At 38.3% G+C, this 14,543-nt stretch overlaps 1 protein-coding gene across 1 annotated transcript; it reads left to right on the forward strand.

The window, feature by feature from the left end:
• Window positions 1-3,646: 3,646 nt before the first annotated feature.
• pgpep1 (pyroglutamyl-peptidase I) lies at window positions 3,647-14,202 on the forward strand. The gene is made up of 5 exons (XM_070553962.1): window positions 3,647-3,808; window positions 5,422-5,474; window positions 6,209-6,325; window positions 7,180-7,412; window positions 13,782-14,202. The coding sequence occupies exons 1-5, from the start codon at window positions 3,775-3,777 to the stop codon at window positions 13,975-13,977; spliced, it is 633 nt and encodes a 210-aa protein (XP_070410063.1). The 5' UTR covers window positions 3,647-3,774; the 3' UTR covers window positions 13,978-14,202.
• The last annotated feature ends 341 nt before the right edge of the window (window positions 14,203-14,543 follow it).

Here is a 14,543-nt window from a genome sequence, read left to right on the forward strand (position 1 = left end):
GCTGGAGGTGGGGTGCTTCACCCTGGATCTGACCCAGGTTTCAGCTCCCCTGCCCCGCTGGGAGGGTTTGAAACACCACCATCACCTGCTGGAGCCTGTGGCGGGCTCCTGCGGACCGGTGTCGGTACAAGATATATATATATATATATATATATATATATATATATATATATATATATATATATATATATATATATATATATATATATTTGTAACAGGTTTTCTTAAATTGTTGTCGATAAATTCCGAAAATACATTCAATATATCCATGGATCACATTTTACAGTTGTTTACAATTGCAATAACATACATGCAACATTAGGAAGCTATTAAACAAAAAAAAAAAAAAAAAAAAAAAAGAAATAAACAAAAAACTGATGAAAACATATAACTTAGAAACATAACACTTAGGGGTCTGCTGTGTCTAAGTTGAAATGATGAAATAAGATGATGTCTTTGTTAGTTTGTTGTTCTTCTTTTTAATTTTTCAATGCTGTTCCAATATTTCATAAGGTCTGTAATTCTGAAATTATAGGAGGGGATACTTTTCTGAAAAATCATTTTATGTAAATAATACTTTGCTAAAATGACTAAGTTAATTATGTATTTTTCATTGGATGATAAATGAGGGTTAGTAACAATAAGAAGTATTTCATATTTGCTCAAAGAAATATTTTTTGTAACTTTTGGGAAATGTATCTTTGTAAATGGAACCAAAACAGTTACATGAAAGCGATCAACAAAAACATGTTCAAGAGTTTCTCCCTTACAACCACAAAAAGTACAGATGTCAGAAACATTTGGAAAAAAATACAGATGTTTGCTTTTGACGGGTATTATCTATGAACAATTTTGAATAAACTTCTTTTATCTTATTCACAATGACATATTGGTGACGTAGCAGAAAGATCCTGTTCCAGAGTTTTGTATTCATCAAAGTCCATCTGTGTTTACATATCAGGGTTGAGACAGGATCAATTACTTTTCATATAACAGAACTATTTTTACATTATTACATTTCTTATGTGATTGAAATCCCAGAATTAGTTGGAGGTCTGACTGCCGGTGTTGGTACAAGATCTGCTTGGGTGCAAGATCGGCTCGGGGTCCTTCGACTGCCGACGACGTCAAAGTACGGCAATCCCACTCGGACAAAATACACTACACATCTATACTGTTGGAAAGAAATTAGCATTTTTTTTTTATTAGTGAACATCAATCACATTACATTGTAACAACAACCAAAACTAAAAAAAAAAGAACAACTCAGTAGATAAACCAAAACCTTATAACTAGACCATTAGAAATATTCTAATCAGCAGAAACAACCGGATTTATAAGATTAACAAGACACGATAAAAGAATAAAATAAATAAATACAATATTAATATTAATACTACTAATAATAACCCAATAATAATAATAATACATATTTAAAGACAGAGGACCTCAGTTCACAGGATTTTCACTAAATCTGACAAGTGTAACAGCCTGTATAGTCTTTACCTTTTTAAGAGATTTGCAGAATAGAATAAAATCGTTTTGGGAAAAAGGAAAGTTTGGCTTCACTTTCATAAAACGGCATTTGTGAATAAAAATATTCCCAAAAATTATCAAATTGTTAACAATGAATTGACTCTGATTATTTTACACCCAAATTGAATAGTATTATATGTGAATAAGGGGATATTGTAACTGTTTTTGAATAAAAGCCAATTGTATAAATCTGACCAAAATGTATTTACCGATTTGCAATCACAGAAAAGGTGTTTCTGAGTTTCAATTTCACTATTACATAAGACACATAAATTATCTTGTATATTAAATCTGATATTTAAAAATTCTTTACATGGATATATATTATTAATCGTTTTAAAGTGAACTTCCTTCATTTTGGGGAGAAGAGGATAAGAAAGAAACTCTGTTCTTATGACTCTGGTATCTTTAATTGAGAGAATCGGAGAAAGAATTTTCCTTCTGACAGGAATAGGGAAAAACTTGTCTGACAAGACTGATCTTAGGTAAGTTACTACATTTACGGTCTGTAAAACTCAAATCACCTATAGATAATTTAGGAAGCTTAGGTGTACTTGTTCCATGTTGAATACTTTGACTGACCATCTGGCCAACAGCTGGAGAAATAGTCTTTATAACTCTAGAGTATTCCATTACAGAACAGTCGATGTTATACTTAATTTTAAACACAGTATGCTCCAGAAACTTACCCTTACCATCACCTGCATTATGGCCCAGACTTCTTTATCCATCCAACTTTTATAATACATCGATTTCCGTTTATACAGAACAAATCTGTTATTCCATATAGAGGAGGAATGTGGGCTAAAGTTATGCGAGTAGATCATTTTCCAGTACATCAACACTTGTTTAATATAGTTACAAAGTTTGATGGGTAATTTAAGAGGATCAAAATCACATTTAAACAGAAAATCTATACCTCCAATCTTCTCAAACAGAAATGAAGGAATACAGAACCAGATTGAATTTTTCTTAATTAAATTTTTTTTAGCCATTGCAATTTAATAACTCCATTCATTACTTCAAAGTCAATGACATTCAGACCTCCTTCTTCTATAGGTTTTACTAGATTTTTTTTCAGAATTTAGCTGTTTCGTTATTAAAATAATGTTTCTTAAGACGTAAGTTTGTGTTTATAATGGTATTTGTAAAATAACACTATATTTTATTCATAATGTTGATCTCCTCTTTGACCACATCCCTTGAAGGATCATAGGTATTAGCAACACCTGTGAAATTGTATTTGCAGGAAAGAAGTGTGTCCCGTTTATTGAAGTATTTTGTGTTTAGTTTTTGACGTCTTGTCCATGCGTAGTTCAGTTACGCTCATAGCTGCTAGCCAAAACTCTGGAGTTAAAAGTTTTCTGGCTTTACTAAAATACCTGTATGTACTTATTTGATTGATGGTAGTTTAACTTTCTACTAGACTCCAAATGTAATCATTTGGCACGTTTCTAATTCATAATTTGTAATAATGTAATCGGTGATATTAGCATTAGCATTCCTATGGGTTTTTCCACGTATATTAGCATTGCGCTAACCACTCGCTGCCAAATTGCAGCCTTTGCGATTAGGAAATCTCCTTTTGTCACATCGCAATTTAATTGCACATGCAGTTAATCGTTCAGCCATAATATACACGCAGCTCTATGCTAAAAGTGTATTTTCAAAGAGGTAATGATGGATTTCTTTGTAAAAGTTGTCCCATCTTTCCAACATAAAGACTTGCCTGGACCAACGTAACGTGATAACAACGTAACGTGATTACGTAATTCCGTAAGGTTCATGTTCAGCCAATCAACTACTTAGACGTCATCAGCGGCCGCAGCCAGATCCTTTTGGCCGATCTTGCACCCGAGCAGATCTTGTACCGACACCGGATCCGACCCAGGAATGAGCTCCCCTGTCCCGCTGGCAATTAAAAACACAGCCCGATCACCTGCTGGAGCTGACAGCGGGATGCTGCGCCCTGGATCCGACCCAGGTTTAAGCTCTCCCCGCCCGCTGGGAGGACTGCCCTTATTGAGATATTTCCCTTTTCTGACCACCAGGGGAGCTCAACAGGCACATGGGGGCGTGTTTTGTAGGGGGCGCGGTTTGTCCGGGCTGCGTCTGCAGCTAGACCTTATTCAGATTGTGGCACAAGGAGAAGTCAGCTGTGGCGGCTTTGACTCTCTGTCCGATTCTGGTTCAGCTTAAACCGACAAACAGCCTCGGATTCCTCTGACTAAGCGTGAGATGGATAACAGCAACCAGACTGTGATCGTGACAGGTTTGTGTCCTGTTTAATGTTGTTGTCGTGTTTTGCTGACCGCCTAAAAATCGAGTTAAGTGGAAGAAAAGTTGTGAAGATGACAGCTGCTCTGCCCTTAATGGCGTCAGGTTGTTTTGTGCCGCAGTTACAGAAAGAAACGCTTTGTTTGACTGTTGTGCTCTATTATAAAATGACATGCTTCTTGTAAGACATTTGTATTTCGCATCTTTTTGTTTGACGTATAAAATTGTTCGTGAACTAAAATAATAGCAGATGTAAAGTAATTTCAACTTTTTGATCAGAATTTAATATGTATTAATCTTACGTGTTGTCAGTCTAGTTTTTAAATTTATTTTATTATGAAACTTTTTGTAGAAGTATCTTAGGATCTATAATTAAAAGCTTCCAAAAGTTCTCAACTGAACGAAATCATGACATTTCCTATCAGAAAAGCTATTTATAATATTTATTGATATGTCATACCTTGATTTTGGTTAAAGCTTCTTTAATGTCCAGATAAAGAGACAATCAGAACAATAGTAAAAGAATAACACAATCTTTTATCTAGCTGAATGTTGTTTACACAGACAACAGTTTATTTAAGACGGATTCCTCTGCCGCTTATAGAAAATGTCCTTCTTTGTTTTGGAATTTTTATTTTCTGCATGTCGGTACGAGACAGTTGTGTCTGATTAAAAACATTAAAATATTAAATAATTGACCCGAAATGTTCAGTGACCCATGAGTGTCCCAGTTAAAAATACTTGAGTGCTTAGTATGTGAAATATCTACTATAATGTTTCTTTTTAAAATGGATTTCACATCTTCTACATTAAAAGCATGACTTCATAGCTCATAAAATGATCACTTCCTCAATGACATTTCCAGAGAAAGTCAAATCAAACATTATGTATTTCTTTTTTTTACACAAAGTGCATTTTCAAATCTTGCTACATGCTTTTCTTATATATATATATATATATATATATATATATATATATATATATATATATATATATATATATATATATAATGAACATCCACATTTAATATTTTTATGGCCAATTGCTTGAGATTTTGCATTCTCAGACACAAAAGAGTGCAGAAACTTGCAGCCACATCTGATTGTAAATGTGTAGATTGCCTGGGAACGGCATCTTCACAATAGCAGGCCGACTGGCAGCTGCTGGCCCCTCGCTCTGCTCCTTTTCAGCAGCCTGTCAGACAGACTGATCCTTTCTCCACCCAACCCCCAGGGACCTGCTGACCTCCGGACGGGTGGTGGAGGGGGTTCAGTCATAGATCCCTGTATAAACAAGCCTGCCGGAATACCCATTACTTTTCTGAGACATTTTCTTCAGATTTTACAAAGCGATTCATTCATTCAGGGGATTTTTTGTAGCTATGAACGTTATTCGTTTGAACAAATTTGTTTTACACAGTAAAAGAAAACAAAAAATAAATAATGTATGAAATCTGTTTTGTGTGTGCTGTAAAACACTCAAATGGCAAAAATACATCCAGGTTTTGGTTTTTGAAATTGTATGAAACTAATTGTTTGCATAATCACACAGTAAGTTAGACATGTTGTTGTTAAACGACCAAAATCATCATCATCATGTCTGTTGCAGGTTTTGGGCCGTTTGGAGAGCACACTGTCAATGCCAGCTGGGTAGCAGTTCAGGTAATAGTGATCAACATTTTATCGTCTCTGAAGCGGTTTGTGTAGCAGATAGGTGTGTGACACTAATAGCTGCTGGCCAGCTTCACGCAGCACAGCGGCGTTTGTCCGAGGCTTTGTGTGGGGGGTGATGGTGGTTGTCAGTGTCTAGACGGACTTGATAAGGATATTAGAGGCAAACAAAAGGCCGCATTGAGGCAGGTCACAGACATGGTCGGGCTAGCCTCTTTCAATAATACTGTGGGGGTGTCACTGGCTACTTGTCCTGCGGGGAGGCGGGGGGAGGTGATGGTTCACTGGGTGTGACTTTGACACAGATGTATCTCCCTTATGATTAATATGATTGCATCCTTTCATGATTTATTATTATTTCTTTCTGGCTGCTATTGTTTATGAACAATAGGTAGCTTCCAAGTGGAGAGATAAATGGTAATGTTTGAGAAGCTTTTAAAAAAATCAAGCTGAAGCTAAAGGCATAAAGATCCTCTCCAAAGTAGACGACTGAACAGGATGCATTTAATTGTAAATGTTGGTACCACTGAGCAGTTAGTACACAGCTGCTACAAGGGATTTTATTATAAAACAAGCTGCTGTTTTGTTGCATCAAAGAGTAATCCATTTAGCTGTGGTTCAGCATTATTTCCTCCAGTATTATCCAAGCTCCACTCAAGAAACCATTTGTGTTCTTTAAAAGTGTAAAGCAGTTTTAGCATCAGTGCTTCTGTTCATTCTGACAGGAGCTGAAGAAACTTGGACTGGGCAGTAATGTGGACTTGCATGTATACGAGGTTCCTGTGGAATACCAGAAAGTCCAGAGTTTGGTTCCATCATTGTGGAAGCAGTATCGCCCAAGGGTAAGAGGAAACTACATTTACTCCTCTCATCCAGTCACCCTCAAGCCTGCTGTGGTGTGAGGTTGTCTTTGATTTTATTAGCTCTGATTTAAGGTCTGTTTCAAAGCCGACTCGCCCTGAGCACAGCTGGATAAAAGTGTGTGCAGAGACTGCTTACGTTAAACAATAATTAGGACATTAACAGCTTTAAAACAACTACATTGAGGTGTTGAGTCTCCATTTGGCCAAGGTTTCCCTTTGAGATCACATTCACGTTTTAGGATTAATACATTCAGTCATTTGAGGTTGTGTTAAAGTGGACAGATAAATACTTCTGTATTATTTTCATCTAGCACTGATTCCTTTAAATAGAGTTTTGCTGTGTTTTATTTTTCTGTTTGTTGTATACTTCTTTTATTACATCATGTTTTACCTGTTCAGCACTTTGGTCAGCTGTCATGTTGTTTTTAAATGTGCTATAAAAATAAAGGTATGGTAAACCAGGTGTCTCCAAAGAGCGGCCCAGGGGCCATTTGTGGCCCTCGGAGTGATCTTCTGTGGGCCTTAACTGCATTTCTAGAAAGATGACTTTTGTTTGTCTACCAGGCTGTTGATGCAGATCGACACTTTCTAACATTTTTTGTTCAGATTTTTACTGTTATGCCCATTTTGTTTGACCTATTTTGATGAGTATAAATGAAATGAAAATTAATTTAAAGTAAATCACATTTTTGTGGCTAATTGTGTGACCATAAACTTGACAGTTTTGGCCGTCATCTTGAGACGTTTGGACATCTGTTCTTTAAAGGATAATAGGAGCAGAAAAATGGCAGATGATCAAGTCATTCTAACATTTTGTTTCTGTGTTTGTTTAGTTGGTCATTCACGTTGGAGTCTCAGGCATGGCCACCACCGTAACACTGGAGAAGTGTGGCAGGAATCATGGCTACAAGGGCCTTGACAACAGCAGCTTCTGTCCTGATACACAGTGTTGCATTGTGGGAGGCCCAGACTGTATCAATTCAGTTATTGACATGGAATCAGTCTGTAAGAGAGTGACTACCTCGGGGCTGGGAGTAGCTGTGTCCGTCTCCAAAGATGCCGGAAGGTGATCTCCTTTTTCTCTTTGTTTGTTCATCCTGTTCAGTTCAAGTCAGTTCATTTATATAGCGCCAAATCACGACAAGACTCATCTCAAAGCACTTGACAAAATAAACATTCCAGTTGAGTTCAGTTTATTGTCTCCATTTAGTTAAGTTTCCTATATAAGGAACCCAGCAGATTGCATCCAGTCATTGACTTGTTGCGTCAGACTTTACAGCAATACTCGTACTAAGCAAGCATGTAGCGACAGTGAAAAGAAGAAAAAGGAAAATTATTTTTTATATAGCGCCTCTCAAAGTAAAAATCACCAGGCGCTTCACAAGAACAATTCAAAATGCAAAAAAATATCTTCAAAAAATGATTTAAAAATATGGTTAAAATTTGAATTCAAAAATAAATCTTTGTGATTAAAAATGCAAGGAAAAAGAAAATTAATAGGAAAGAGGAAAATCAGTGGATCTTGGGAAAGGTGGAATAGGTAGACAGAATAAGGAAACGGTGGTGATGAAGGTCACGCAAAAGCCAACCCTGACACACGGGAGGCGATCCGCGGCCAGCGGCAAAGCCGTCTATGCGTTCAGTTCCATGGCGAAATCGAAACTTCCGTTTTGTTTGGCTGTGTCAGGCTGGAGGGAATTAAGGTTATTTGAGCGGTTCAGAGTTAAAAAAGCGGTAGATATGATGTTTCACAAGGTGCTGCTAGAGTTATGTGAAATCTTACTTCTGATTTTACTATATAAAACATAATAATCAACTTCTCCTTCATGTTTGCTCGGAGATGTACGGAGCATCCTGTCCGCTCATTGGTCAGTGAATGAAACCTCCGTTGATTGGTCCTCGTCCGAGCGACAGCGATGAAAAGTTGAAAATGTTTCAACTTTCTGGGATCGCGTTGCTGGGTCGCCTGTGCACGACACGTGCACGAGCGCAAAATTTCACACGCACGTTTTTCGCATTTTGCTTGGTAGGAGGGAGACCCACGATTATCGCTTTGTCGCGCGTGTCTCATTGAAAATGAATGGAGGAGAGGCGATGTCGCCTCCCGTGTGTCGAGCCCATAACAGGTGAGTTTTCAGCTGCTTTTTAAAGGAGACCACTGAGTCCACTGATCTCAGGCTCAGGGTGAGAAAGAATGGAGAGGAGAACTTCCTTTTAACTGCCATGACTCTCTGAGGTTTGAGAAGACAAAACACACACACACACACCAAGTAGTGTTGCTATGGCTACATTGTGATGTTCTTAGTAGATATTCTATTTAGTAATAGATACTTTTTTTAATTAATTCAACAGATGAACTAGTAGTAGCACATTCTATGTTAAATATTGTAAAATGTTATCAGGAGAGGTAAAATGACGAGTGGTTAGCAGCAGTGTGCTAGTCAATGGTCTGCTCCATGAGGCTACCACAGCTCAGCAGAACACTAGTGTTGCTTCTTCTGGAGAGAAAAACACTTGGAGAGACTTTAATTCATTTTCTGGATGATAAGACTTGTCTCTTGTTAGATAAATTAACTTGTGTTTCTAGCCACGTTTACATGCGCATAATTAATCAGATTGAAAGCCCAATCGGATAAAAAATTCTGCATGTAAACATGCCAATTGGAATGTTCTAATCCGATTTGGCCCGATCAGAATGAATTTTCTATCCGATTGAGAGAGGTGGTTTTGTCCGATCAGCATTCCCATTGACGTGCATGTACACAGCATTCAGCTTGTTGGAGTAAAATAATGCCCACTGCGCATGTGTGCAACAGCTAGTGAGCCTCCCCGCTGTCATTTAGACTACCTGACAAAATAAATGATGGCCTAATTAACGAGTGCCGGCCTTTAAATATGATGGCACGCCGTCCCCGTTTCAGTTATATCTAATCCAGAACTTGCGTTTTGTGGAAGTAAAATAAAAATCTGATTATTGAACAAATCATTCGACTAACGTGTCCAAGTCTGTACTGGAAACACGCAGATTCATTGTAGGGTTTGTAGCACGAATCCCCGTTTCTGTGAATGCAGCAGCTGTTTCTGCAGCAGATGGATGGAGACGTGCTCGTAAAGAAGACAGGGTAACATCGGTTACACAGACCTGGTTTGAGTTTAAGGAGGTTGGTGTTCAGTAGAAAAACGTCCTCAGTTAAATATTCTGGGCAACTATCGGTGTAAAAACATGTTAACACAGACAAGATGCTGTTCGTTTATCACCACACGATGAACACAGGCTTCCAGACTTTCTGAACATCTCCTGTTATTTAGTATGAACCAACTTTTCTCAACAGTTTCAGCTGATTGTCACATTTTATTAATGATAAACCACAGCAGAGCTCAGTAATAAAACATGAGTCTGAACCCCCCCCGCTCCGCGTAGCGCTGCGCCCAGCCGTCACGTCAGACCCACGGACCAGCTGATCAAGAGGCAGACACAAGGATAACCCTCCCTTATTTTAATATTGTCAACAATAAAATCTAGCAAAGCATAAACCTGCACTTCTTCACTGAAGAAAACGTAACTTCTATGAGCAAAATAAAAACCTTTAAATTGATTAAATGAACCAGGAAAGCAGGAAGAATTGTTTTTTTCTGTTTTACATTTTTCATTTCGTTTCATGATGTTTGTTTACTTTTTTTTTTTTTTTTTGAGAACTGCACATTCTCAACCTATTTAATCTGATTGAATACTCGGTTCATATAAACTCACAGCATGATCGGATCATTTCAGTTGGTGCCCATGTAGACAGAGATTCTGGAGTTCTGATCAACCAAGATTTGAATTGGATTGGGGAAATTTGGCGCATGTAAATGTGGCTAGTGTGTTGCATGCTTGACTGCATACACAGGTTATTTTGAACATATCAGTGCACATTTATTTTAACCCTTTGATGCATAATGGTCACTACAGTGGACAGGTACTTAAAATTGTTATTTATTTATTTTTGCTATTAAGCACAGCTGTTGAAGGCTTTATTGCATTTGAACCCCTCCATTTGTACTTCAGTAAGTCAAGCCAACATATTTCATGTTCAGATTGCACACTGTCCACTGAGGTGGACATGTATTAAATTATTTGTAAATTAAATTTTACAAAAAATATGTAAATATGACATTTGTTTCATTCACACCTAAAGATGAATGAAAAAAATTGTTAAAAAAATCATGGTTGAAGATTTCATAATTCATGCATCAAAAGGTTAAGTGGTGCACTATTTCACTAAAAAACATTTTTAAATGAGCATTTCTGAATATAATTGGTCATTCTGAGTTTTTCATGCAGGCTGAGCATGAAAATGGTCACATCTATCTTCTGCTATTTCTGATGGGAAATAGATGGTAAAACTCTAGGATTTGAAAAGCCTGACAGATCTACATCACACTGACACTTAATATTAATGGCCTGTCAAAATAAGTTGGGCCCACTTTGCCCATGACATGTCTTCACCGAATTATCATTGTAGCTGTTTTTCCATGTTACAGAATTTAACCTAGATCAGTAACAAGAGCCAGAATCATAAAGTGGGATCCACGGTAATGGATTGCTAAGGGCTACTCTGGGACAACATTATGGATGAAAAAGGGTGTAACGTTCAGATGTATGTGAATAGATTCTAGGTGTGTCTCCCCATTACCAGCTTAAACAAGTTCTTTGAAGTTCCTGACTCGGGTACGACTCAGCAGGCTTAAGGGATTCTTGCCCATGAGGCGGAGAGCTGTTCTCGTGTTAGTTCCGGTCCTGGCCGGCGAGATCGGGAGCTTAGGATTTAACAGGCCTCACCCATCTTGACCCACAACCGCAGAGAACATCTCAGCTGATAGAAGCTTACCATTAGCATTAGCAGCTCCAGCACACACCAGAACTCCTCCAGGCTTGTGTTATTTGTGTAGCTAAAACATCAATGTGCAAAGCAAATAGAGTCGGTGGTAGAATTGTGTTGCTGTTATCCAATCCGAGGCGAGATGTCCAATTATCAGGAAATAAGACTCCAAACCCTGCTGTGTTCATCTTTTCTCTGACCTGGCTCACTTCTACTTCCTGAAACAGGCCCATCAGTTTTCGGAGGAAAAAATAATCAGGTGCCCCAGAAAAATGTCCAGACAGCCTGTCTTTGTAAAACAAGGCTGGCCAAACTCCATCTGCGTGCATGCTTTTTGTTGAATAACACAACTGAAATATTCTTTTTACACTAATAACTCAAAGGCACACACAGCTTTATCTGCTGAGGCAAATTGTGCTTTACATTTGTTATTATAATGCTTTAATACACAAAGTCGGGTGTCTTTAGTTTGTTTTTTGTTCTTCTTTTCTACTGCTTTAGTCAATACTCTTTGTCAAAGTCTTGAATCGCCCCTTCATTTTTCACCCCCAGTGAGCCAGACTTATTTTTAAAGTCGTCTTCATCAGTATTTAATTATTCAAGGTTTTTTTTTCTTAGGATGATTTTTCTCCCATTTTCAGTCCAGTTCTTGGCCATTTTCAGAGGAACTTGTTTTGTTTAAGCTTCTTAACTCTTTTTTCATTTAGAAATTAAAGGTTTTAGGTCTACAATAAACCTAGTATAAATTGTATTTTTAGGCACTCTGTTATTTAACAGGCAGAAAGTAGCATTCTAACATGGTGGTGGTTCACAGCGAGCTATTAAAGGTGTAGTTCTCTCATTTAATCAATACATTTGTAGTGGTCTCTAGTGGGGATAAAATCCTTGTAAGTTTTACTCTAGGTACAAAAAGCCCTGGTGCACCTTTTTCAGGATCTTAAGATTCCCAGATCAGAGGAGAGTTTCAGACTGCAGGATTTGAAGTCTTACTTCCTGATAGGGATGGGTACCTTTGACATTTGAATCGATCTGGTACTAATTCCTGGTACCTACGAATCGATACCGGTACTTAACGGTACCAATTTTCGATACTTTTGAGTGTTTAATATTTTAATTCTCTTTTATAATTAGATATACATTTTTCTCAATTCATAACCATATTTGATAAATATCACGATAAATAACATACAACTGTTTGTATTTTAACATCGTCCTTGTAGTTTTATAAGCTGATAATTAAACTGAAGCAAACATCTTTACTGTGAACTAAATTTACTGTGTATCTTCATTCCTTTTACCGTCCTTTTTCAATTGATTTTTCCTACTGGGAAGTTAGAATTTCCGAGGAGAAAGCGAACGCACCATTAGATGATAACAATGGTGGCATAGGAAGCTAACATATCAAGCTACATTATCTTAAACAGTTTATTTAACTGCTGGAGCAGATTTAAATGTTGATGCCTCACACTTAGATCGTTGTCACTGGTTTCATCTTCACCCGTCGCATTTAGTAAAGTGAAGCCAAACTTTAGAGCGCGTTCATGTTCTTCTAGTCGGAATTTCGGAGTTCCAAGGAGAAAGCAAACGCACCAAAGTGTAAAACGGAAGCTAACAAATCAAGCTAACGTTATCTTACATTTTATTTACCTACCGGAGCAGATTAAGATGAGGATGTCTCACGTAGATCGTTGTCGCTGGTTTCATCATCACCCAGTTACGCATCACATTTAGTGAAGTGGACCCAAGCTTTAGCCTTCGTTCTTTCTACCATGCTGCTCTGTTTACAACTCGCTCACAGCAACCGATGACTTAACGCTCTTGCGCAGCTGCCTAGGCAAGTTCTCGTAGTGAAGGACGGGTACCGAAACGAGGCACCGTTTCAAATGAAGTGAATCTGTGCTCGGTCGGTACTGTGGAATTCGGTCGGTACCTTAAAAAGTACCGAATTCTGTACCCATCCCTACATAGTTGGACATCTCACCTCTCATTGGCTAACAGCAACACGACTCTACTACTGACTCTGCTATGCAACACTGTTGTTTTATCTCTACAATAAAACAAACCTGGAGGAGTTTTGCCATGTGGTGGAGTTGTTAATGCTAACAGTTAGCTTCTACTAGACAAGATGTGCTCTGCCATTTTTATGGACGCTAAACTAACAACAGCCTTCCCCTTCACGAGTGTGGATGGGTGAGTCCATGAATGTTTAGTGACAGTGTGATGTCACACGGTCGGACTTTTCAAATCCTAGAGCAGGGCTATTCAATTCCAGGTCTCAAAGGCTGGTATCCAGCATGTTTTGGTTTTAACCCTGCTTCAACACACCTGATTTCGATCAGTAGGTGATTAACAGGCTTCTGCAGAGCCTGGTGTGCTGCAGCACAATTGATTCAACCACTGAATCTAGTGTGTTGGACTAGAGGAATCACAAAAACATGCTGGATACCGGCCCTCGAGGCCCAAAATTGAATAACCCTGTCCTAGAGTTTCACTGAGTTTTCACAAGACATGGGTTAAGGGAGTTTAGTAAGAAGCCTTAAATGTCCTGATGAATGCCTTGTTCTCCCTCTCAGGTATCTGTGTGATTTCACCTACTACACATCTCTGTACCTGAGCCACGGTCGCTCTGCCTTCATTCACGTGCCTCCTCTAGGAAAGCCTTACAGCGGTGAAGACCTGGGCCGCTCATTGCAGGCCATCATCCGGGAGATGCTGGAGCTTCTGGACCAGGCCGAAGAGAAAATCCACTGCCAGCAGCACATCCACTAAGTGACCTCGGACCAGCCTCTCCTGCCCACCACACAAGACAAATTGCACTTGACCACAAGTAGCCAAATGTCTTTTTTTTGTTCTTGTTATGTTTATTTGGACATAATGAACCCTCAGACATTTCCAGCATAATCTTTTTTCTTTATGTCGATTTTTTTTTCCTGATTTCATTACGTTTTAACATCTCCCAATGGTGAGACGATAATTCGGGAGGAAACCTTCAGACTCAACCATTTCTAGGTTTTTCTCCCATAAAGTAGTTTTAAAGGAAATGGTTACCAAGGGAACACGCGTTCATGTGCAGTCACAAAAGTCTCTAATGTGACATTAATTATGGTCTAATTATGAGCCCAAGTGTGACTTCTATTAATGCACCTTATAGGGTTAGGGTTAACGTGATGGCTGTAGAAGTCACATTTGGGAATCTGAAGGCTTTTCTTTGGTTTTTCATTCAGACTTTGCTCCATCAGATGTTTCTGCCAGCAGGTGTCCACACCTAAAGATCTACAAATCTTTATTGTTCATGATGCAATATGTTTTTAATTGAAACATTTGGCAGTAAACTG

This window comes from Nothobranchius furzeri, chromosome 8 (genome assembly GCF_043380555.1).
Source record: "Nothobranchius furzeri strain GRZ-AD chromosome 8, NfurGRZ-RIMD1, whole genome shotgun sequence".
Classification (NCBI taxonomy): Eukaryota; Metazoa; Chordata; class Actinopteri; order Cyprinodontiformes; family Nothobranchiidae; genus Nothobranchius; species Nothobranchius furzeri.